General features: G+C 39.2%; 1 protein-coding gene across 8 annotated transcripts in view; it reads left to right on the top strand.

Moving 5' to 3' along the window:
* Window positions 1-23,308, top strand: part of NR3C2 (nuclear receptor subfamily 3 group C member 2) — a 204,288-nt gene that overhangs the window by 115,120 nt on the left and 65,860 nt on the right. For all 8 annotated transcript variants that reach the window (XM_064651740.1, XM_064651743.1, XM_064651738.1 and 5 more), the window contains one exon: window positions 1,622-1,761. In XM_064651740.1, coding sequence (XP_064507810.1) covers window positions 1,622-1,761 — 140 coding nt within the window. The remainder of the gene's footprint in view (window positions 1-1,621; window positions 1,762-23,308) is intronic.

Raw genomic sequence — 23,308 nt, 5'->3', positions numbered from 1 at the left:
AAGTTATCTTTCCCTAGGGTAGATTAATGCAGCATGCACAGGTATGACTGTGACTCGAGCTCACAGAACTTATTTTAACATAAATTTGGTGAGGCTTTCTCTTGAACAGATGAGCTAATGCCATCACCTAGCAATTATCAAGTAGTGTGATGTTATGTAATGAAAGTATAAATAGCACAAGGACTAAAACTAGTAAATCTAACAGACTAGCAAGCAGACAAGAGCAGGAATACTATTTGGAACATTTTGATTAACATCTGAACACTGTCATTTAAAAAGACATTTAGATTTGATGTTACAGTAAAGCTGTAGGCCAGGAGAGTTGCGCTCCTTCATTCGGAGTGACATTCGAGCTGTGCCCCCTGGATAAATCACTTGGCCTCTGTATAACTCTTTAAAGGAAGTTAGAAATTTGGAAAAAGGCAAGAGTGCATACTTGAAATTTCTTAAACAGGTTCGTTGTCTTATGTTTGAATTAAGACTGCCTGTGCACTGTGTTTTCCCGATGTCTGATGGACAAATAGCCTGTGACTTGCAGTTTGAACTACTCGATTATTTCCCCATCAGTGTCTTTCAGGGTTGTTTTTGTAATTGTTTGGCAGCGTTCAGAGGGATAATGTGTAAGAAATGTAAGAGGTCATGTTTACCTGGAGGAGAGAGGTTGTGTGGAAGGAGAGACTCTCTCCAGCCCTACGGAGACATGGGAGGGATCCAAAGCTTTCATCTCCTTCAGGATCTGGCATGTTTCTCCAAGCATGCTGATTACACTAGCGTGGCATTTCCAGTTCCTGGGGGAAGAAGGGAGGGAGGAAACTCACAGCATCTTGACTTGTTTTTGAAGATCACTGTCTTTTAGAGGTGCCAATGGAAAATACTTCCTAAAGCCACTGTTGGAGAGTTATGGCTTAAAAAGAGCCAACCCCAGAAGTGCCCTGTCGTTTAAGAAGACAGTAGATGATTGAAGCGGGGCTTGCAAGGTGTGTCAGTCTGCAAAACTTTGGGATGGTCTGAACCTCCAGTGCTGCTTTTCTGGCACTCACAGTCATATGGAAGGGTTTTCTGCGCTTGCAGAAAGTAAAAAGGCTCCAAAACTCTATGGGAAGTAATCTGTTAAATTACAGAAATATTGGAAATATTTCAAGGACCACTGCAGTGATAAGCAGAAATATGAACAGGAGAGTGCACTTTCCTGTGTTACTTTATAAAATGGCCTTTGAGGTTTTTGTACGGGTGTTCCTCAGCTGTGAAGGCTTCAAACAAAGCAAAGGAAAGAAAATTTATAGCTGCCAGGTTGCTGCCAGAGTGGTTGGTTGGTTTATTTGTTGTTTATTTTCAATTTTAATCATCTGCTACCAATAAGTTACCACTGCCCTTGTGGTAACTTCTCACATTAACATTGATATATTATGGGTGTTGTTTTAAAACAGACAATAAAAATGTTGCACTTACTAATTAAAGCAATTCATGTATCCAACCAGGCACTGCCAGAAAGAGTTGTGGTTTCCTAATTGTTAGGTGCCTTGAGCAGTATACCTGTTATAAATTCTTAATTGAACTTTGTATTATGGCCAGTGTGATTTGAAATATTCATAGCTGCTTTGTTTGATTGTTTTTACTCCAGCTCTTCATTGAGAAGTGTATCAACTGGATCATCAAGACCTTCCAAAGTGTGTTTGGTGTGTGGAGATGAGGCATCTGGATGTCATTATGGCGTGGTTACATGTGGCAGCTGTAAAGTTTTCTTCAAGAGAGCAGTAGAAGGTAAGAAAACACAAAACAAAAAAATGTCAACACAAAAGAAAAGACAAAATATGCTCTAGTTTTTTTTTTAAAGAGAAAAAAATAAATATATATATACACACATAAATTTTTCTATGTGTTTTCTGCTGTTGATAAAATTCTATGTTATTAATGTAAAAAAAAAAAGTTGAATGAACTCCAATTAAATTTGGTATAACTTATGTAGAATGTGCCAGGGTGTTCTGGAATGTACATCTTCTAAAAGATGCATTGTTTTACTTTAAGCCACTGCTGAATCAGGCTGCTTCTCCACCACTTCAAGGGGATTTTTGTAATTTTTAGTTCACAAAGATACAATTGATGTAAACATACTCCTGCTTCTCCTGTACTGGAGGATGAATACACTTGTCTCATCATACTTTGGCAGCCTTACATGACAATGGAGTTCTAGTCTTTCCTGGGCATCTCAGTATAAAGAAGTTAGGATTACTCAATAGTGCTGTAGTACCTCTAGTAGATGTCGTCTCTTGGTGACTTGGTTTATTAGGGTAAAAGAAAATGTTTGATCTTTACAGACTTTGTAAGCCACTTCTTCAATTGATAAAAAAAATTAAGTTTTTAATGTCTGATAAGAAGAGTTCCTGACATGCAAAGGAAGTAAAAACGGTGTAGGTTTTTTGAAGTCTTTGCTGATGAGTAGATGTTGTTACAACCATGGATGGAGCAAGACATACCTACTTACTGATTTATCTTCATGAAGAAAAACCTAGAAGGAAGAAAATAGGCTCTTAGTATGGTGTCCACTGAGAAGAGTGAGGCAGTGTGTGATGTGATTAATTTCTTCTGTAATCATTAAATCTACTGCTGATGGCAATAAGGATTTAGCTCTTTGTTAAATAGACCTGGAGGGCTTGTGCATCACTGAAGTCAAGACCTTCATGTAATATCTCTCTATCAATCTATTTATCTATCATTGAAAGTGTCGATCTAATTGAAATGAACCTTCCAAAGTTATAAGGACATGGAAGAGGTTTCCCCCCTGCTTGAAAGCACTTTCTCGTGCAGTTCTGCAATAGCTGACCTTGATGCCTTCATTCCCCAACTTCTTCCTTGAGAATTTAATTGCTTGATGTAGCACATGAACTTACTTATAGTCACTGAGTGACTTCCTCTGTATGCTTCCACACCACATCATGGATGGGTCTTCAGACATCCATATCTAAGCTGGTCTCTGAATCATGAGGATCTATCTTTTGGATTTATGGTGGATATGCTGTGTGAAGTGACAACACCTTTTGTTATCTTCCTTCCTCCTTTCCTGCCTCCCAGGAAAGCTTTCTTCCCATTCTTGAATCACTATAATTTCAAGGTGCTACGTATCTACATTTACTGCCTTCCTGTCTTTTGATGTCTATTCTGACATGATGTCCCTATCCAATTTTATAGGAATTTATGAGAAAGACTATGTTTCCAAGCCTCAGAAGCCAAAATTGTTAGGAAAGGGTTACTCTCTGTGATCAGGCATAAAACCACATTTTTAAAGCGTAATTAAAAGTGATCAGTAATTACTGAAAGTTTACAAGCTAAGCAAAAAAAAGCCTCAAAAAATGAAAGACAAAGCTACCCTGTCATCCCTAAAAATGTATGATATGTTAAAATTAATGTACATTTTTTGGAGTCATTATATTAACATACATGTTCCTACCAGTGGTATGTGAGCACTGTCTAGACGTCTGCTTGGTATGCACGAGACTGCTACCATTGATGCTACCACTACCGTTGTTGTTGTGCAAACACTGAAGTTTTGTCTTGGCTTGCACTTTTATGTTTATATATATAATATATATACATAAAAGTACATTGTAAGGTATTAGCCACAAAAGAACATAGCAAAAATATAATATACATTTTGGCTTCGGATATACTGAGACTGTAAATATGAATAAAATTTTATGGAGGTAGTTTTGTAACAACAAGTTTATTGTGGAGTCATCATAAATTTTTCAGTCAGGAACATGACTAGTAAAGCACCCTATTCTGAGGTTTCCTGATTGAAAGAAAATATTTGTAATAATTATTCTGTGTCATATGTTCAGGAGGATGTTTTTAAAACTATGGTAGTGCAGAGCATGGTATAAATAAATAAATAAATCAAAGTGGAAGAACTGCTTTAAATGTAGATCCTGGGCATACATGTCCAGCACTGAGCTAAAGTTGTGTTCTTTAGCAAAGGTGGCAAAAGAAGTTGTAGTCTTTCAAAAATGGCCTCCTCTTCCAATTGTTATTTAATACAGTAACTACAGCTGGTGTCATTTTCACAGAACCACAGAATGGCCGAGGTTGAAAGGAACTTCCGAGGGTCATCTGTGCAGCCCCCTGCTCAAGCAGGGCCACTTAGAGCCAATTGCCCAGGACTGTGTCCAGATGACCTTTGAATATCCCCAAGCATAGAAACTCCACCATGGGTCTAGGCAACTTCTGCCAGGATTGGTCATCCTCACCATAAAAGTGTTTCCTGGTGTACAGATGGACCATCCTGTGTTGCACTTTGTGCCCTCTTTGAATGGAGCAACTCCTCCTTTAGTCGTTGGTTTCTACTGATGAAATGAAAGTATTATTTAATTTAATTTAGAGAGTTACGTACTGATAGTTCTTCAAAAGAGGTGGTGGGGTGGAAATCATGGGAGAGAGCACATGGTGTTCAGGTGGAAGGAGGAGGAGAAGTGATGTAGTTGAAGATGTCCCTGCTCTTTGCAAGGACTTTTAAAGGTGCATTCCAACTCAGCCATTCTGTGAGTCTATAAAGCAGGAAGACAAATTGTGTCAAAAAGCATGGAAGCAGAGAGAAGGGGGATTTGAAGAGGGGGACCCCTGCACACCACTCAGTTCTTTGGGTCTGGCTAATGTCATCAGCCCACCTTGAACAGCTTTTGAGTGCCAATTCCTTTGTGCTCCTTTGAAATATTATAAAACCAAAGCAATTATAACAGAAAATAACAACTGTATTGGAATTTAAACACAAGAAACTAACAAGAAACACAAGAACAAAGAGACTACAGCTTGCATTTCCAATTATAAATCTGGTAATTGTATTCCCAGTTAATCGTATCTTGGAACTTGCAGGAAATGTCTAATGAATTTATGAGAAGGAAAGCTGTAGACCAAAAAAGTATTAAAGTGGGTTTATTGGTGAAATTTCAAAAGTAATTTCAGATGGAATTAATTACAGGGCTGTAAATTATCAAAATACAAGTTTTGGTATTAAGTAGGCGTGGACGTTTTGCTGACTGACTTGATGAACAGGAATCTGATCTGAAAAAAAGTGATTTTGTCATTAATGTAAATTTGATCTGCCTTGCAAACGCTAAAGTCCTTTAACTGTAAAAGTTTTGATAACTGGTGTCAATGCAAAAGTTAAGATGTATATATTTAAAATACATTTTTACATAGGATAATTGTATGGGACTTTTTTTTCTGAATTACAAATTTGGCAAATCATAAAGTTATCCGAACTTTTATTTGTCATCATAATAGAGTCATATGATGAAAATATACTGTACTTTGAGGGAACTTAAAGCACCTGGCCAGTCTTGTCTTCTCTTTTTCCACTGAAGCAGCTTTCTCTAAGGAGAGTAACAGGCTTGAAGTCAGAAATCACATCTGTTCTTGCCTATGCTTTGCATTTTCAGTCTTCATTTGTTCAAGTTCCAGACAAGTATGAGGTAATCTCTCCTAAATCAAAATTTATGTTGTCTCTTAAATTGCTAATCCTTTTATTCTTCCTTTGGCTTGAAGGTAGGAAAAAAGGAAGGCACTTTTTTTGTCTCCATATGGGGCTAAAGACTATAGTACAAATGACCATTTTCTTCCAGTTATTTTACAAATTTGCTTGGAAATTTTTGGCTACTTAAAATGGGAGAATTAAAAAATTATGTTGTATTAGTTATGGGTAAGCTTGTCCTCTTTTAAAATACAAAGATGTGATATTCAATAAACATCAGATTCTGCTGTTGATTTCTGCTCCAGGAGGTTCACCTTGAAGCTAGTTCTTCTATTTTAAGTCAAAAAAATAGATTTCACTTCTGAAGTAGAAACATAGTCACAGCAACAATTTTTTTTTTCCTACACTTGACCTTTTGCTATTTGCTGACTTAAAGTGGGGGGGTAATTTGGCTGAAGGAAACCTCAAAATCTGATCTGATGCCTCCTGGATATAGTAAATGTGCTGTGCACCTCGGTGAGCAGCTGGTAACAAAAGAAACCCTACCTCCGCTGGTGTTTGAACAGCAGGTTATCCAAGAGTTGGCTTTAATAGTGGGAGGGATGAAATTTCTTGTGTAGCAATGTGCGGGGTCTCAGCACAGCTGTGGGAGCTGAGATTGCCTCAGAGACAGGGTTACGGAGAAGTGGTGCCATCCTCCCTCTCCCTTTGTGCTCGGCTGCTCTGAAAACGCAGACACGAAACAGCCTGGGCTGCAAGACCAGGGGTCCAACCCACCAGTCACCTTGCCAGGCTACGAGGCCAATCCTTGTGCCATAACCAAGAGGATCCAGCAGCTTTAAGAGGCTCGGCTTCGCATGAAGGGTTACAAGCTATTGCCAGGCTGAAAATTCAGTGGTAGATAAATCCAGTTCTTTGGCAAGCAAAGGCACTGTGCGACTGTTTAACAAGGGGCTAGATGCATAATATCCCAGGGATACTCTTGGTTTTGGGTGCTTTGGTTTTGGTTTTTTTCTTTTGGAAGTATTCTGTAGTCTCTGCGTCCAGTAGGCCACACAAGATGGAAAGCAATATATGTAACATGTTATTTTCAGAAACAGTTAATCTTCCTATGGTTTTCCTATGCACTGTAAGTGAAAGAGCTTCCCAAGACTTTACAATCTCCAGTAGAAAATAAAGAGAAACTAAAGCCTCTGTGTGTGCCTCATTTTTTTTTTTTTTTTTTTCAGTTCAATTGAAGTGGAAAAATTATCAAGGTATGAGAAATACTGACATACCTAACTCTTGAATAATTTTCTTAATAAACCTAACTTAAATTTTTATAGAATACTGGTAAACAGGAAATTTACCTTATTGATAATTTAAGGAAACAATATTTTTTTATGCTGTATGAAGCTGAAATGGATACATAAGACAAAGGCATTTTGCACACCATTTTGCAGTGTGTGCACCCATGAATTTTGTAGGTCTGTATTACTATAATTAATTATACATACAGTTCTTCACTCTCCACTCTTCTGTTCATTCACTGTAATGGAGTCAGTGTTTTTCTGTAACAGGCTGCAATTTTCCTTTTATCCACTTTCATAAGGTCAGTGGCCTCTCTAAATTCGACATCACTCAGTATAGATGTCCATATGTTTTCATAGAAATTTCTGTGTGGGATTTGAAGTTGACTCTGTTCCTGACCTGTTGCAAGAATCTGTTTTACAACCTATCAAACAGAAATATTAGGTGAAGAGCAAGCAGATGGGTGATCTGCTGAGGGCAAGTGAGCTGGTCAAATTCATGTAGCAGCTGCTACTCTTACTTGATATGCTATGGTTAATAGGTGTAAAATCAAATTTAAATAATTAAGTCATCATAGGTTTGAAGCTGCCACCAGCCTTCCATGCTTTCATAGATATGTAAAAAGGAGTTTTCCTGATTTTTTGCTCTGCCAGGCAGTATTGCCTTGTGAAATGAAGTCTTCATCCCTCCTCCTGGGCTGGTTTTAGTAGGGACTCAGAGTTCAGGAGACTGGTAGGGGGAAGGAATTAAAAAAGTTTGCAGCATGACCCCAAAAAGGGGAGCAAAAAATCAAGCAGCAAGAAGTGTGACATAAAAAAAAGGAAAGAATAAAGGGTAGAGCAGATATTACAATTGAATATTTTAACGCTGGGGAGAGGCAAAGCATGAGGAAAATCTTTCCTTGTGGCTCTTGAAATATGTGGCCTGCACAAAAAACACTGCTTGATGCTCAATAAAATAAAAATGCTGGGTGCATGGTAAATGTGAAGTGGAACACTAGTAGACCAAGAATAATGTGGTAGCTTTTCAGAAAGGAGGGCGTACATTTGTGAACCACCCAGGTCATACGGTGTCGTGGTTTGAAAACAAGCACAGAACGGGTGGTTTTAGCAGCTGCAGTGCCACGAAGAACCCTAAGTTGCTTAATAGATGTGAAAACTATCTGAAAAAATATTTTATTTTCATCCACATTCATTCCTTTCTGAAAGCTTTAAAAATTTTTTCCCTCCCCCAAGACTTTCCAATGTCTGCAGTTTTTTTGATCGTAACTTGTTTACCATGTAAGCAGGTGTTGGTGTAGAGAGGGACAGATAAGTTATGAGGATGAGAATTTACATATGGACTGCTGTCTAGCTTTGAAAAATGCATGCACAAGACCAGGAGGACTGCATGCAACTATTCTTCTCCTGCACTCTGTTGTTTGTCTTTTGTTCTTTGTTTTATGAATACTAATTTCTAGGCTGCTTCATCTATAAAATAATATATTCAGTAGGTGATACCAGTCTGAACAAGCACAATATATGCAGTAAATGGAACATTGATGCAGAGGTAAGATTGGTTTATCTTGGGTAAAAGCCTTTCATTGCCACAAATTCAAGCATCACACAGGCTTTGAAGGGCTTACCTTCTACATTCTTATGAAGGGGAGGGAAGATGTGATAGGGAACTCAGTTGCAGTAATATTTTATTGTTGTGGTTTTCTTTTTTAGCACATCACAGGGTAATATGCCAGCAGGTCAGTCTTCATAGAGGTGGGATGGTCCTGTGAATGCAGGCTGAGTTAAGGTAGCCACAAATACATGGCTAACAAATGTTCAAATGTCACAGCCATTAGTTTAGTGTTTTCTTGAGTATGTCAACTGCCTTTCCTTTGAAAAGGAAGTTCCAAGGTGGCTGAGCCACTTGCCCATATATTGTGTATACATTTGTGTAACATGGTCACACAAAATCAGTATGTTTAGATGCACCAAGTATTTCAAGCAATCAGGGAAGTATTCACAGCGTCATGGCACAAATGGTGCTGGGAATGCTCATCTGGAGTATTGTATTTACTTCTGGTCACCAGTATGTTAAAGGCAGTTTGATTCAGAGTCGCATAAACACACTAGGAGGGCTCCTGAAATGATCTGGGGAATAAAAATTTATCTTAGGTCAGGTGACTGAATGCTTTTAGCTTTTTTTAGCCTACTCAAAAAGAGTCTGAGTTGGGACATGATTGCTGTCTATAAATATTTCACAGTTGAGGAATAGACAACCGAGAGGGAGGAGAACTTATTTTGAACTAAGAACTGTACTGAAATAAGAGCAAATGGGTAAAAATTACATTAGTTAGTTTGCTATTTTGAGAATGCTGCAAACCACCAGAAGGAGGGACTTTTAGGGGCCCTTTCCTGAAAAACATCAGAATGATTTAAGTACCTACTTTGAAATTGAGCATAAGAGAAGTACCTGATGTATAATATAATTTGGTTATCTGTGATAGTAAAGGCTAAACCAAAGAGGTCTCTTTTGGTTAATATTGCAAGGCTGGAGAGTTCAGCTGACTCCAAAAATGAGGGAAGTAGGAGTAATAGAGAGGGTGAACTAACTAAGACATTTTTAGAATATTCCATTTGTAATGATGGTGAATGACTAAATCTTCACAGGGATACAGAACTTCAGTTTTTAAAAATTGATGTGAAGTGCTAAGATCTTGCATAGGGCAGAATTGCTTTGTATTTGTACTAGCAGATGAATGTCTGTCTCCTGCAATGACTTCTCTTGAGTTCAGAAAAAAGCTCAGGAGAGTGAAGTCCTTTTGAAATAACTCCATCCTATCCAACTAAGGCTCTGCAGGTACTCCCAGACCCCATCAGGTGACCTCACACTGGTTACATTTGCCTGTAATCCCCTCAAGCAAGAGCCTGGCTACTGAGAAATCCCCTGTTATTGAAGTATAATTGATCTGGCTTCTTGGACGCTGTGCTGCTGGGTTGTTGGGTTTTTTTTCTGATGTCTGGTAGAATACAACTGAATGGATAACTATAGCATGAACAAACATTCAAACTGGAATTTGCAACTGGACAGAAATATATGGACAAGATCTTCTATATCAAACAGCATCAAGCATATCATATACCATAAAACATCCTTAATCAGATGCTTTAGCTCCTTGTATGGTAGTACTTTCTAAAATGCTGTTATCTGCCTGCCTTGGCAGCCTCTAGAAGCAGTGTTATAATTTTCACTTTTAGTAGAAAATGGCACTTCTCTTCTACAACCCTCAAGGTTCAGAAAATTTTTAGAGCCTGAAATGGCTCTTCCAGTCTCAGGTTAAGTAGTTAAGAGCCAAAAGGGGATAATGCTGCAAGGTGCCCTTAGCACCATAGTGTTAGAGATAAGGGATTTTGCAGCATTGTGGCTGAAAGAAATTCTTAATAGATAAAACTTCAAAATAAATATATAAATACATAAAGCTAGAAACAAAGCATCTTTTTGTACCTCCTAAGCCTGTTTTAAATAAGGATATGGGAAAACAGTCTCCAGACAAAAAAAAAAAAAGATATAAAATGTACATACAGATCTGTCTGTTATAGACAGAGGGAACAAGGCATCTGCTAGCATCTTGGATATAAATAGAGTGGGAAAGGTAATGGCAAATCTCCCATTGCCTTGAATGAAGCCAGGATTTCAGCCTTTTTTTGGAGCACAGTTTTAGGTTGTTGAAGTTTGGGAGTGCCTTTGTTAGGTTTAAAGTCTAGACTTAGACTGAGGCATTTTTGTCAGGCTTTTTAGGAGCAATAGTGGCCCGTGGTCAGCATTGAAGCCCACAGCTCTTCATTGTTTAAGCAGAGAAAATTCTGTTAAATAGAAATATTGCCTGTTTTTAACCTTCAAAATTATTGGTGCCCTTTCTCACAGTTGAGTTGCCAAACCCAGGGCCCTAAGAAAGAGAACATGGGATATCCATTCCTTCCTATTTCAAGAGTGATGAGGATATGGGGCTTTTGTATGTACCTTATCCATGCTAAGAGCAAGCAGAAGCAAGCAGTTTAGAGTTACTGTGTCCCCTCTCACCCCTTTCTGCTCCTCTTTGTGGGTTCTTACGGTGCAATGGTGGGTTTCAGGGGGTTTGAGCACTTGGGTTTTTTTCAGGTTGGTATTTTTAAAGTACGTTTGGGAGAAAAAAATTAAGTTTGCAAAATCATAACTAAATATGAAAGTAATGAATGTTACTGGCCCGCGTGCTCTTTGTTCATCTGCACCACACGTAATGATTTCTAATTCAGCCTTAATTACACAGTCCCATACAACTTTTTCCATTACACCTCTGCCTTGCTCATTGAACAGATTGGATAAGGTTCAATTAATGAGCAGCTATTCAATATCTTGTATTCTTCTCATTGCTTCATGTATGGTCCTGTGCCTTCACTGCTGATTACTATTCATCCCTTGCTCATAATACATAATTACTCAATTCTTACAGAGCTTTTTTATGGTGCTCACTACTAATATCTAAGTGCTTTACAAACATTGTTTAATTTGTGAGATGAGTAGTTATAACCCTTATTTTACAGCTGAGGAGTTAAGGCGCAGATTAAGCTCAGACCTATCCACTGATTTGAGGTTCATGATTTATGAAATTTAGGACCTCAGGAAGCAGAAGTACTTGGCATTTTACAGTATTTAGTATATTCAAAGTGCAATATCCATTGATTTTACTTATGGCCATGGTCACTTAAACCACTGCAAATCAAACTCTGGATCGTAAGTTGGATACTCAGAAAACAAGGAGGATAATTAGTGTTTTTTCTTGCTTATTATAAAGTATGTCCATAGCAGAGGAGGTGCAGTCCAATTCTCTGGGGCACTGTTCAACTGCCTCAGGTATTGAATTTCTCTCTCTCTCTTTCTCTTTCTTCTTTAAATCCCCATAATCCTTTGTACATTTTGTTTTCAGTAGCATGCCAGTGTGAACTCCAAGGACAAGAATCCTTTTGACTTTGGTCTTGGTCCTGATCCATCCTAAATCACCATCCACATTGTCCCCAGAGGAGGGTGTAGAAGTAAGGCAAAATGTACTGAGAGACATGGAGAGTCAGATCAAAATTCAGGTTTTGAGGTGTTGGGAAGTCTAAGACTTCTTACCTGTTCAGCAACAGCAACTGGAGCAAGGTTCCTAGGTGGTCGTGTGCAGGAAACATTGATGGTGCTTCCTAGGAAAGCTACTTGCAGATAAATAGTGACAAGGTGCCTCAAGGTCTTAGGAGCTGTGCCTAAACCATTTAAACTGAGGTGAATTTGGGAAGACTGTAATTCAGCTTCTCTAGTACATGCTGATACTTGCATTAGTGGGAGTTTTTGTTACAGCTCCTCAAATTCATCCTTCCTTACCTTTGTTCACAAAGTACATCCCAACATGTTTAATGTTTTAGTTTGAACCTTTCCACTGTATAAATTTTCTGTGTAGGTTATCAAAATGCATTATTATGATGTGGTTAATTTACCACCTTTTCTGAATATTCTGCAATGTAATTTTTTTTCTTTTTTGGAAGCTTCACTTTTCCTGTTGTTTTGTTTTAATCTTCCTTGTGTAAAGCTTTGTTTGAGTATGGCATTTCTTTGGTATGGCAGATATGCCTTAATCACTTTGTGCCTTCAGCACTATTAAAAACTGTGCTAAGGTTCATAGGTTTATGAAAAGAGCAAATTTCATGTGGATTAACTTTGTCCAGGTGAGAAAATGTTGTCACAGAATTGCTGAAGTTGGAGGAGACCTCTGGAGCTTATCTGGTCTAACCCTCCTACTTGGAACAGGTTGCTCAGCACTTTGTCCAGATGGGTTTTGGGTATCTTAAGAGGGGTGATCATAGGGCAGAGACACCATATTTCCTCAGGGCAACCTGTTTGACCCTCCTCTCCATTAAAAAAGCAAAAGTATCCTTGCTCTTCTTGAAGACAGAAGTGACACCTGCATCCTTCTAGTCCTTGAGCATCTTGATTACCATGATCTTTCAAAGATAATCAGGAGGGATCTTGGTGAGGTGAATCATCTCCCTCAGTACTCAGGGGTGTAGTCTGTGATGTTCCGTTTGTTATATGCTCCCTAGGCTGATCCTTCTCCTCTCAGGGTAAGTTTTCCTTGCTCCAGGCTGTCCCTCCACCGTTGCTTTTCAAGGCAAAAGGAACTGCTTTGCATCTGGTTGATTCTCATCTAGAAAACAGGACATTTTTTATTCTATCAAAACATTGCTTTGCATTGATGGGCATTGCAATCTATTTTCAACTAATCTATTAGTTGAAAAGTAAATAGCTCTGACCAAAGGAAGTGTGTTGGGAGAAAACCAGCCTAAAGTTACCCTTCTGGAGGTTGGCTAATTGTTAGAGGATTTCAGGCTCATGCCCTGACCTATCAAAGACCTCCTGCTGACTCACACTGCCAGTTAATATGAGTTTGTAAATGGGAAACTCAGACTTAAGAGCTCTGTCAAGTTTGAATGATATTTTGACCAGTAATAAGAGCAAAAGGCTGTAATGGAATTACTGTTTTAGACTGTAGGTTTTTCTGTTTAATGAAATCACTCAGTGCCTCTCGCCTGGAAAAGAATGTCTGAAAAAATTCAAAAGGACTAAATAAATGCCTCAGAAAATAAATGCGGAAGGGTTATGTTTTTGAAATGTATTCTAGAGATGTAGAACGTAGGCTGACTTACAAGTCACAGGGTGAGAAAAATACCAAAATGGGAATAGTTCTGCAATAGAAAGACAGATGCATTATTTTAAAACACAATGTGATGTCCATAAAACAGAAAAAGAGTATAACAGTGATTTAAAAGAAAATTGTGTTTCTTTGAAACTTTTGGTACTGTTCTTGCAAGATGCCAGCAAAAGGCATTGCTGTTTGTGTGTCACTGAACATTATGATAAACAGAATATTTTGAGCTCTTATAATTTAATGTTTCACACCTTTTCCAGAAAAGGGGTCATTACTTTCAGCATTAAAGCAGTTGTATCAGGTTTCTACATCTCATCTTATTTGCCTTTAATTCTTCTTGATTCTTGCTGAAAACCATATCCAGAGTAGTGAAATTTTCTCCACACCTTTCCTATTCGTGGTGTATTTGCATTCATTTGAGCTATCAGGCCTAAGAACTAGAGCATGATTGTCTCATTTGTACCCACTCATTTATTTTACTTCCTCTGGAAATCAGGTTATGTTGCACTTTAATACAGAAAAGGCCTGGACCTGATGTTTTGAACTCACTGTTGCAAAACCTGCTCCCTCATGTAGCAAGTAACTAACAGGGACTCGTGCTGGAAGGAGACATATGGCAAACAATTCTTGCAATGTCAGAGCAGGGTGATAGATGGCATTAAAAAAGGTAACTTTACTTTCTTAGGGAGAGACCGAACGATAGGATGTGTGGGAACAGAGCTGAAAAACGGAGCTGTATGGCTTTTCTACCAGGAACAAGTTAAACCGTGATTTGAAGGTTTACAAACCTTTTCCATGCTCTGCACAAGTTCTGATAAGACTCTTCTTGATTAGGCTGGGAGAACGTTTTTAATTTAAAGCTAATGCCTGTGGGGAAGAAGTGCCATAGTTCTGTACTTTCAAAACTTGGGCTTTTATGCAAGTTTTCTATAAACATTTCAGGAATCCAACTATATCATTCCGTTTCTGAAAGGGCATTTTTTGTCTTGGGTATTTAGCTGTAGATGATTATTATTACATGTATTTTCACAGACTCATGCTCTAATTTTTTTTCTAAGAATAATTATATATTTGGAGCTAAGCATTCAATTATTTATTCATCCATTTTACCACGTGGACGTAGCAAATGGACTTGTGTTAGCCTATACACCATATCATGCATGCAAATTCCACTCTTAACAATACTGCTTGAAATTATGTAAGTGATAGGTGCTAATTTTCTCTGATACAACAGAATGATAATGATGGACTATTGGGAAAAAATAATAATAAGTACTTCTTAGGTTGTGTGCACTAGCATACTAAACTATTCATAAAAATTAAAAAAAGGGAATGAAAAGACACTAACCTACTTTAAAATTGTCTTTTACTTTCAGTCTTTTTAGTAATAACAGGAAGACAGTATTCCTACAGTGATAGCACCATAGTCCTGAATGAAGCTATCAGGTTGTACATTCATTTCTGTTTGGGGAGGGTGGTTGTTAGGAAGGTGCACACAGACAACCAGTTGAATATTAGATTTTCAAGTGGTTTAAAGAGTCCTGAGAACTACAAGTGATATTTCATATTCTGTACTTCTGCAATGTCATCATGCAGGTACTCTGTGCTGAATGTAGGGCAGCAGGCAGTCTGTCAAGTACAGTATATTTTAATACAGCAACATTGCATACAGCTTTATTAAATAAATTAGGGTGCTGGATAATAGTGCAAGCACTAGGATACAGTGGATGCACCAAGCTGTATCTTTTTCTTGTGTTACTTCTATTTTCTGAAGGAATCCACTTCCATGTAAGAAGTTGAGACAGAATACCTAGCAATTATTCCTTATTAATTATTCATTTCAAAGTAGGAAGAGGAAATATGACAAGGATGAGTTCTTTCACTGACTGTTTAATAATAAAAGATCCTTCGTGGAAAGCTTATGAAAAAGTGAAGGACATAAAAGCACAAGCAAAACATATGTATTAGTTCATGCTAAAAGAGTTCTGTGATGAGATAGAACAGAGTTGAGCAGCAGAAGGTTTTTGGACAGTATTTAGGTAAATTTGCTTACTTGAGCATCCCTTTTTTCATCAAGTTAGAAAATGTTCCAGAAATAGAGAACTGAAGGACAGTATCATCTTTCTGACATTCATTTCATCCCTTCCTATTGCCATTCTCACACTCGCTGTATGTTCTGTTACCATTCCACTATGAACAGGAGAAAGGCCTTGTTACTGTCACTGTTCTTTGTGTCCTTGAAGCCTTCAATAACAAGCTCACTATGCAAGAACACCCTTTTTTTTCCACAGTGGAATAAGGTGGGAATAAGGTGGGAAATGCTGTGTTTGCTTCTGCAATCAAAGGTGTGCACTTAGATTCCACAGTCAAAGACAGATCTAAAGTATTACCAGATAATGCAGGTGGGGCTAATCCAAAATCCATATGCATGCACGTTATGTGGATTATGCAATCCATAATCCAGAATCAGTATGCATGTGGATTTCTTGGAGGCTTCACTTAAAATGAAGGTTGTCAACTGAAGAAGTGAGGGAAATCCTTAAAATTAAACTATTTCCATCCAGTTATGGGACAAATTTAAGATTTCAGCTGAAATCAGATCAGAAACAAAGGTTTAGAAAAAGAGAGGAGAAGGGCCTCTGGCACCCAGGAAGGGGCACAGAGCAGGCCATAGCAAAAAAATTTCTCCTGTTCCAGACATGGAGGTCACGCCTTACAGTGGGTCTTGCCAAGACTAATAAAGGAAGATTAAATTTAAAGTGAGAGGAAGATACTTGTTCTGAAAAAAACCCTCGTACTCAAGCCCATCACGTCTTTGTCAGAGACTGAACTGGCATGTGCTTGTGTGCATGTTTAGCTTATGTGTCTCTGCTGTGCTTTTTCCATTTGCTCTGTGTGCTTCCTCAGCTTTCTGGGTCTGATAGGAGAAGGGTTTACAAACAGCAAATGCATTTGGGAATGTGAGGAATATGTGTGATAAACAAGGCCTGAGGGACTTAGGAGCCATGTAACTGAGTCTGTAAAGGGGTAAAATAGCAAACCTGTCTGCGTAGGAGGGCAGTCAGAAAGGATTTCCGAAACAGAGGTCTAAACAGAGTCATCTGCAGCAGTGCAGTAGCTGTCCTGGAGCATGTTTTAGAAGATTGCTGAAGTCATCCTATTGCTTTTCTTTCCTCCTGGACTTTTTCTCAGTAAATATGTGCAGTGCAGGTATTATGTTTATTCACTGTTTGGTCAAGTTTATTGTATGTATTCATTTTCATTAATCAGCCTGTCAGGGTTTGGAGTTTTTTGGTTTTTTTCCATGGCATGTAAACATACTGTACCTTTTGTTTCCCGGGGAACCCTTGACCCTCAGCAGAACCGTGGCTTCTCAGTGCTCAATTAGCTGGGTTAATTTCATTTTGCACAACTGTAACTAATGGCCATTTAAAACTGCCAGAAGCCCGCCGTGGGTTTCTCCTCGTGCCTGACCCTATTGGTGAGCAGCACATTAATCAGCGCTCTCTGTCATGGTTTATTGCTTAATGATGAGGGTTAACTGACCACTTCCTAGGAATAATGAAAAACAGAGGTCAGCAATCACTGACTGAACAAAGAGAGGAGCTCTTTCGACTTGTGCTTCTACTCTTTCGTCCTCGGGCAGCCACAAATGTGTCTGCTCCACCACTTAAACATGAACACTTATCTTTAAAGCTCATCTTAATTATACATCAATCCCTGTCACGTGTTTACCCAATTGAAACAATCAAAACCACTGAGCCAGTTACCTAATTAAAGTCAAAGCAATCATATGTGCAGGAAAACATTGCTTGGTTTGGCAAAGTGTGTTCTAGGAGTTTAGAACAGCCATGGTGTAACGTGTGGATGCAGCACTGGAACTCCCCAGACCAAACATTTTTATGATGGTTCAATAATCCATGTCTCTCCTAAGTGCTGTGGTTTAATTTTTGCTTGCAGATACAGAAGCTGCCATAATAACCCTTACTTGCAGGTTCTGATGATGCTGGTTCACAAATTCACGTTAAAGGATACTTCTAATTTTCTTTTTCTCAGGTTTGTAGTTTTACTACTGGTTTTGGTTTGTGCAGGCTTCCCATAAATGGGATATCACTCTTGCTGCTGTGGTGGATGGCCTTGCTGGCTAGTGGGCACCCATGGCGAGGTGGGCAGAAGTTACCCCCTAGTTGAAAGGGCTGGGCAGGGAGTGTACCCTGGGAGAGAGCCCACATTCCTCTGCCCCCCCTCAGCTATAGGGTGTGCTTGGCTCTGCCTCCCAGCCAGAGGTGTGGGGGCAGGCTGGGACTGCACAGCAGGAGTGGGAGCACAGAGCCTGCTCCTACAGAGCTGCTCTGCTCAGTGGTTAGGATCTTAAAATCCCATTTCCTCTTCCTGCGAGGTTTTAGAAAAGTAGAGAACGTAAATTAAAAGTCAGTGGTTGTCACGTTTTCTAAGGTTATTTTTTTTAACTTCTGAAGCTGAACTCAGATTATGAGGGAAATTTTGCAGTCCTCTGTACAAGCACAGCATATCAAGTACTGTGGAACTGCTGTAATGTCTTCTGCTCTTCTCAGGAGCACATGGGTCAAAGTGGGAGAGGTGAAATGGGATATATGGGGAACATCCATCTCTTGGTGTAGCACTCGCCTACTACAGCAGCATGTGATAGACCACTGTGAGGCCATGTAGAAGTACCCTGGGGGTTACTTCTGTTAGAAGTCTCTTGGGGGCCAAACAGTGATTCTTGAGGTCTGTCTTGCATCCTTAAGTTTCTATGGCTGCCATTAGCTGTTTTCCCTATGCTTACAGAGAGCAGCAGAGCATGGCATCAGGCTGTTTTGGGCTTTCCTCCTCAGACAGGCTCAGCAAATGAAGTCCCAAGGACCATGAAAGCTTATGGGCAGAGCAGCAGTTGTGTGCACGGGCACCTGGCTCCAGTTGCCTCGCATGGAGACCAGTACCCCAAGCTGGGGGTAGTCAGCCTCCTTGGAAATCAATCTCTTTTAAAAATCCTAAACACTCAGAAGAATCAAGTTGTGGGTGTGACAGATCAGGCTCAATGCATTTAGTAGACACTTATTTTTTGCCTTACTCTTTGCTTCCCTTTGCTTTTGCAACCTGTGCCTTATTCCTCTTTCCTCCAAGATTTTCCCTTGCTGCATCTTGAGAGTGTGATGGGGATTTTCTGTCTGGAGTCTCTGTGCCAAAGCATTGCTTGGCACATGGAAGAGGTGACTGGAGCACCAGCTCAGCTCAGACCCCCTGCCCTGGTCCATGCTCTTTGCAGAAGGGAACTTTGGAGGTTGGCAGCCAACCTCCACCAAAACATTTGCAAATCATATCACGTACAAACTGCAACTTTTCAGTATTTTATACTGTGATCCGTTATAATTTTAAGTGATAATGTATGAGATGGCAAAAGGCACATCTGTGGTATCAGAGCAGTGATGCTTCAAAGGGTCTGTCTCAAAGTGTGAAGGCTCTTGAGCTTCTCAAATATGTCTGTGAAATATGTAACACGGGAGAAAACCAACATGTTCTTCCCTACCCTTATTCACAAACTTACTTTGCACCAAGCTTGGGGCTTCTAGCTGATACATTCTTATACTCGCAAAATAAAATTCAGCCTGAGGCAGACATACAGCATGGAAAATTTCAGCCCCAACTGCTAATGTGTGGTAAAGTTATAAGCAATAGAAAATGAGGTCTTAAAATGAGAAGTGTCAGGCAACCTTAACTATATGTAGACCTACCATATTCACTGATGATAATTTGGTTTTTGACAGATTTCAACCAATTTGCAGACTCATTTTGACATATACTATAAAAGAATGGGGAAAAAAAGTTCCTGGAGTAGGACTCTCAGGCTTATAGGTACCACTTTGTAAGTAGTGAAAGCAATGATCAACCACGTAGTCATTTTACCTTCTGCCAAACCTTTAAAACTGTATTGCATTAAGTCCATACAAAAAAAAAAATCATAATATAAAATCAAGGCACTGATGCACTGAAGCTGAGACCTGTTGACTTTGTGCCAATTCTTATCTCATTCTCATAAGTCTAAATGTAGGTTGCAGAAAAATGTTGAATTATAAAAATGTTGCAAAGCTTGCATTGCTGCATAAACAAAAGCCCAGGCTAGCATGCTATTCAGGTATGCATATCCAACATAATTTTACTAACAAATGCTGACTTTCCAGAAGACACTGCAGACCTCTCTTTTGCCTTCCGTAGCTGATTTTTTTCCCCTCCCCATTTATGATCTAAGAATCTGTCCTGGGTATTTCTCCAGAGTGGAACTACGAACTTTGCTTATTTGGAGCATCAAGAAGTGATTTTAAGACCAAACTAGGGGGCTTGGGATGAGGAGTGGGGGCACAGGGTTACCTTTAAGGTAACGTTTCTGGGAGGCTTTGTCTATCGGTTGGGAGGCTCGGGAATCCTATGGGCCCAGACCTGGCATTGGTCTGGAATGTTGTTTGGGGATTATATAGCAGGCTACATCCCAGCAGGGTTGTTTGCAGGCTGTCTGCAGCTGGGCTTTGCCTTTTTTTTTTTTTGGTTTGGTTTTTTTTGGTTTTTTTTGTGGTTGGTTGTTTTGAGGAGTTTTTCCCAGGTGACATACAAAACGTGTGTGAACGGTAATCGCCCGTTCCCTGGATCAGGCTCTGGCAATCACTACATGACTTTTAAAGTGTCTTTCAGTAGAGCCCTGCTGACAGCTCAACAGTTATATAAAATGCTGCCTTCCTAAAAATCACTTCCCAGCAATGTCAGTGTGTGAAGAGCTAGGTGAATCCAGTTACTTTCCTGCTGGGATATAATTTGTTATTTTTCAGAACCATTCCATCTGGCTTACACAGTCTGGGGTAAAAATGTTTGCCTAATCGTATCTCTTTACCTGGGCAGATTAACTTGATGCTATATGTTTGTGGCAAAGTCTTGTGTACATGGGTAACACTGTTTATGTTGAACAGTCCTGTTGTTTCACGGAACATAAACTTTAGATGTGAATAACTCTTTTCGGTCTCAGCAGTAAAATGTGAAATTTGAAGCAATGCAATCTCCATCTTTTATGGTAGCTCATTTAGTCATAATTAATTCCTGTGAGGATTTCACTCGTATGTAGCCTAAATTTTTTTTCCTTCTTTAATCTTATTCTCATCATCAGGTCAAAATCTTTGTGTACTCTGCATTCTTAAAACTAGGCACATGCTTAGGTGCCCAAGGCAAAAGGGCTTAAAGCACATGACTGGAGACTTGAACTAGGCTGTTATCATTTCCCGTCTCTAATTATCAGAGAAGTTACAGGCGGGCAAAGGGCTACTTTAAATTTTCTTGGTAAATCAGTCCCTCTGGCTTCTAATCATTTCCGTTCCACTTCTCTGGACTTCCTCCAGTTTGTTTATATCTTCCAGTAATGAAGTGCCTGAACTGCATACAATATTCCAGGTGTGGCTGCAAAAGAAATGCATAAAGAGAGCACTGCCATGCCAGGCTGCTCCACTGTGTAATGCTTCTACAGAAAGAGCCAGGGGTATTATTGGTACTTAATTCTCCTCTGCCACATTGCTTCTTACATGCAGGTTATCCTCTCATTCCTAGGTGTCTTTTGATGGTGATGCTTTCCAAATTTTGCATTGTTACTGTACCTTGTTGTTAACTCTTTATTTTGGATTTCTCTCTTGGTACATGCCGCAGCATTTTTTCCAACTGCAGTTATTACTTGTTTCCTGTCTTTGCTTCCAGTTTCACTATACCCTTTTGTATTATTTTTCTCTCCATACTTATGCTGGCAACTCCCTCCTCCTTTCTTTCTACTTCCAATGAAAAGATCAAAATAAGCAGTAGTCCCTCTGATACTTCACAGGATATCTTCACGGTGTGATAAACTGTTTGAATCTGGCTGTCACTTATTCTCAGTAGGAATTTGCTGTAGAAATTCCTAATGACAGAATTGGTGTAGGGTCTTTTCATCCCGTAAATCTTGCCAGATGATAACAATGAAGTGGATTCTAGATTTCTTACTCACTGTATAAACAGCTTTTTCAGGTGAGGAATAGGAGTAAAGAGAGGTTAGTGGATGAGAAATGCAGTGGTTAAAATGAACTGGGCATTGTGCATCACTGAATAAATAAAATACATTTTCTGCATGGGTGCATCTCCCAACGGTGTTTCCATATTTGTGTACTTCACCCTTTAAAGTAAGTATTCCTGACCTGCTGGGTGGATCAACATCTTCAGGGACCATTACCTTGGAACTACAAGGGGTAAGGATGCTCCTAGAGGCAGCAAGAGTATGCTGTGCCCAGGAGGGAACTGCCAACCAGCACTATATTTTTCTGAAAAGAAATGGTGGGTTTTGTACACTGATGGCCTGATTTCCCCTTTTACTTGGTGCAGACATCTAACCTTGGGAAAAACAGAGGTAAAGCACTGTCACTGCTATCCTGCAGTGTCTTCTGCTTGACTGTACCAGGTATAAATGGCTTTGTACTCTTGGACTAGTTTCAACTTTGCCTTACCAAAAACACTAGTGCAGGAGAAAGTGTGGACCTTCAGGCAGCCCTAGAAAGCCCATGGGGATGATGCTTTGCTTCTTTCAGAGGAGAAGCTTTGCTATGATCATCTTCTGCACTTTATCTCGTGTTACAGCTGCTTTAACTTTGGTCTTCTGGTTAACTGAAAGTCAGTGTGTCTCTTTGGAAACCCCCTGAAAACCAGCAAAGACCAATCTTTCCACATAACTTCTTAATTATTTCTGCATGTGAGTTTTGGCTGTGCTCCAACATTGAAATCATTATGCTGTTTCAGAGTGTAAATAAGTGGGACTGGATTAATAAATTGTATGAAACATGGTGCCACACTTCATTATAATTCACTTATCAAAGTGGAAAAACCTTTTAGTACATAAAGTGCATCTGCTTTTAATTTTCATTTTGATCTTTTCTTCATGTGTTTTCAGTGTACCTTTTCAGGGAGGTTTTTAATGCTGTTGCCTGGCAGTTTCAAAGTTACTTCTGAAGATGGCAAAACAGAGCCTAGCAAATTTGAAATGTATAAGGAAAAGCATAGAACTGGATTATCCTCTCATAATTATAAATTGGGATGCAATACATCACAAGGAAATCTGGCATAAAGAGAAAGTAGATTGGTTTTTTTATGTTAGCGACCTTTTTAAAATTTCCTTTTTCTTAGTGCAAATTTTATAATTTTTTTTCTCACAGAACGTGTTTCAGACAAGTGGATTTTGCCTTTAGTCACTATCATTTTCCCAAGATAAAACAATGGCTTTTGATGCCAGTAGTGAAACCCACAATTTATAGAATACAAAAATACGTTGGCAACCACGAGAAACTGTGGTTAAGCTCATACTATGGCTTTACACCAAGTGACCACCACCCTCATTATCCCTCTCCTTCACTGACCTCTCTTGCAAGCCTTAGATCCAGCAGCTGTTGCTGAAGAAACTGAGCTCTGGCAATGGCTGGCTCCTGTCCCTTTAATGAGAAAATTGCTGTATTTTCTGAAGATTAATCCAAAGTATTTTTGTGCTGTTGATACACTTCTTGTAAGCAATGACATTTCAGTTCACGTGAGTTTGTATTAAATAGCTACTTGCAGGAAACTAAAATGAATCCAATCTGCTCGGCACTACAAGGATTTTAATTATGAAAATTGAACTAGAACTTTAAGAAATCTGTGTTCAGACCTGCCCATTATGAAATTAATTGTGAATAGACTGAGGAGTTTTCTGTTTTGTTTTTCATAAATGTATTGAATGCAAGGGGTAAGGATACATAACGTGGAGGGGCAGCTACCCTAATCCAGGGGTGAATTCTGGATATAAATTAAATATTAAT

The sequence above is a fragment of the Pseudopipra pipra genome, chromosome 4 (assembly GCF_036250125.1).
Source record: "Pseudopipra pipra isolate bDixPip1 chromosome 4, bDixPip1.hap1, whole genome shotgun sequence".
NCBI classification, from domain to species: Eukaryota; Metazoa; Chordata; class Aves; order Passeriformes; family Pipridae; genus Pseudopipra; species Pseudopipra pipra.
This window is presented reverse-complemented; position numbering and strand designations above follow the sequence as displayed.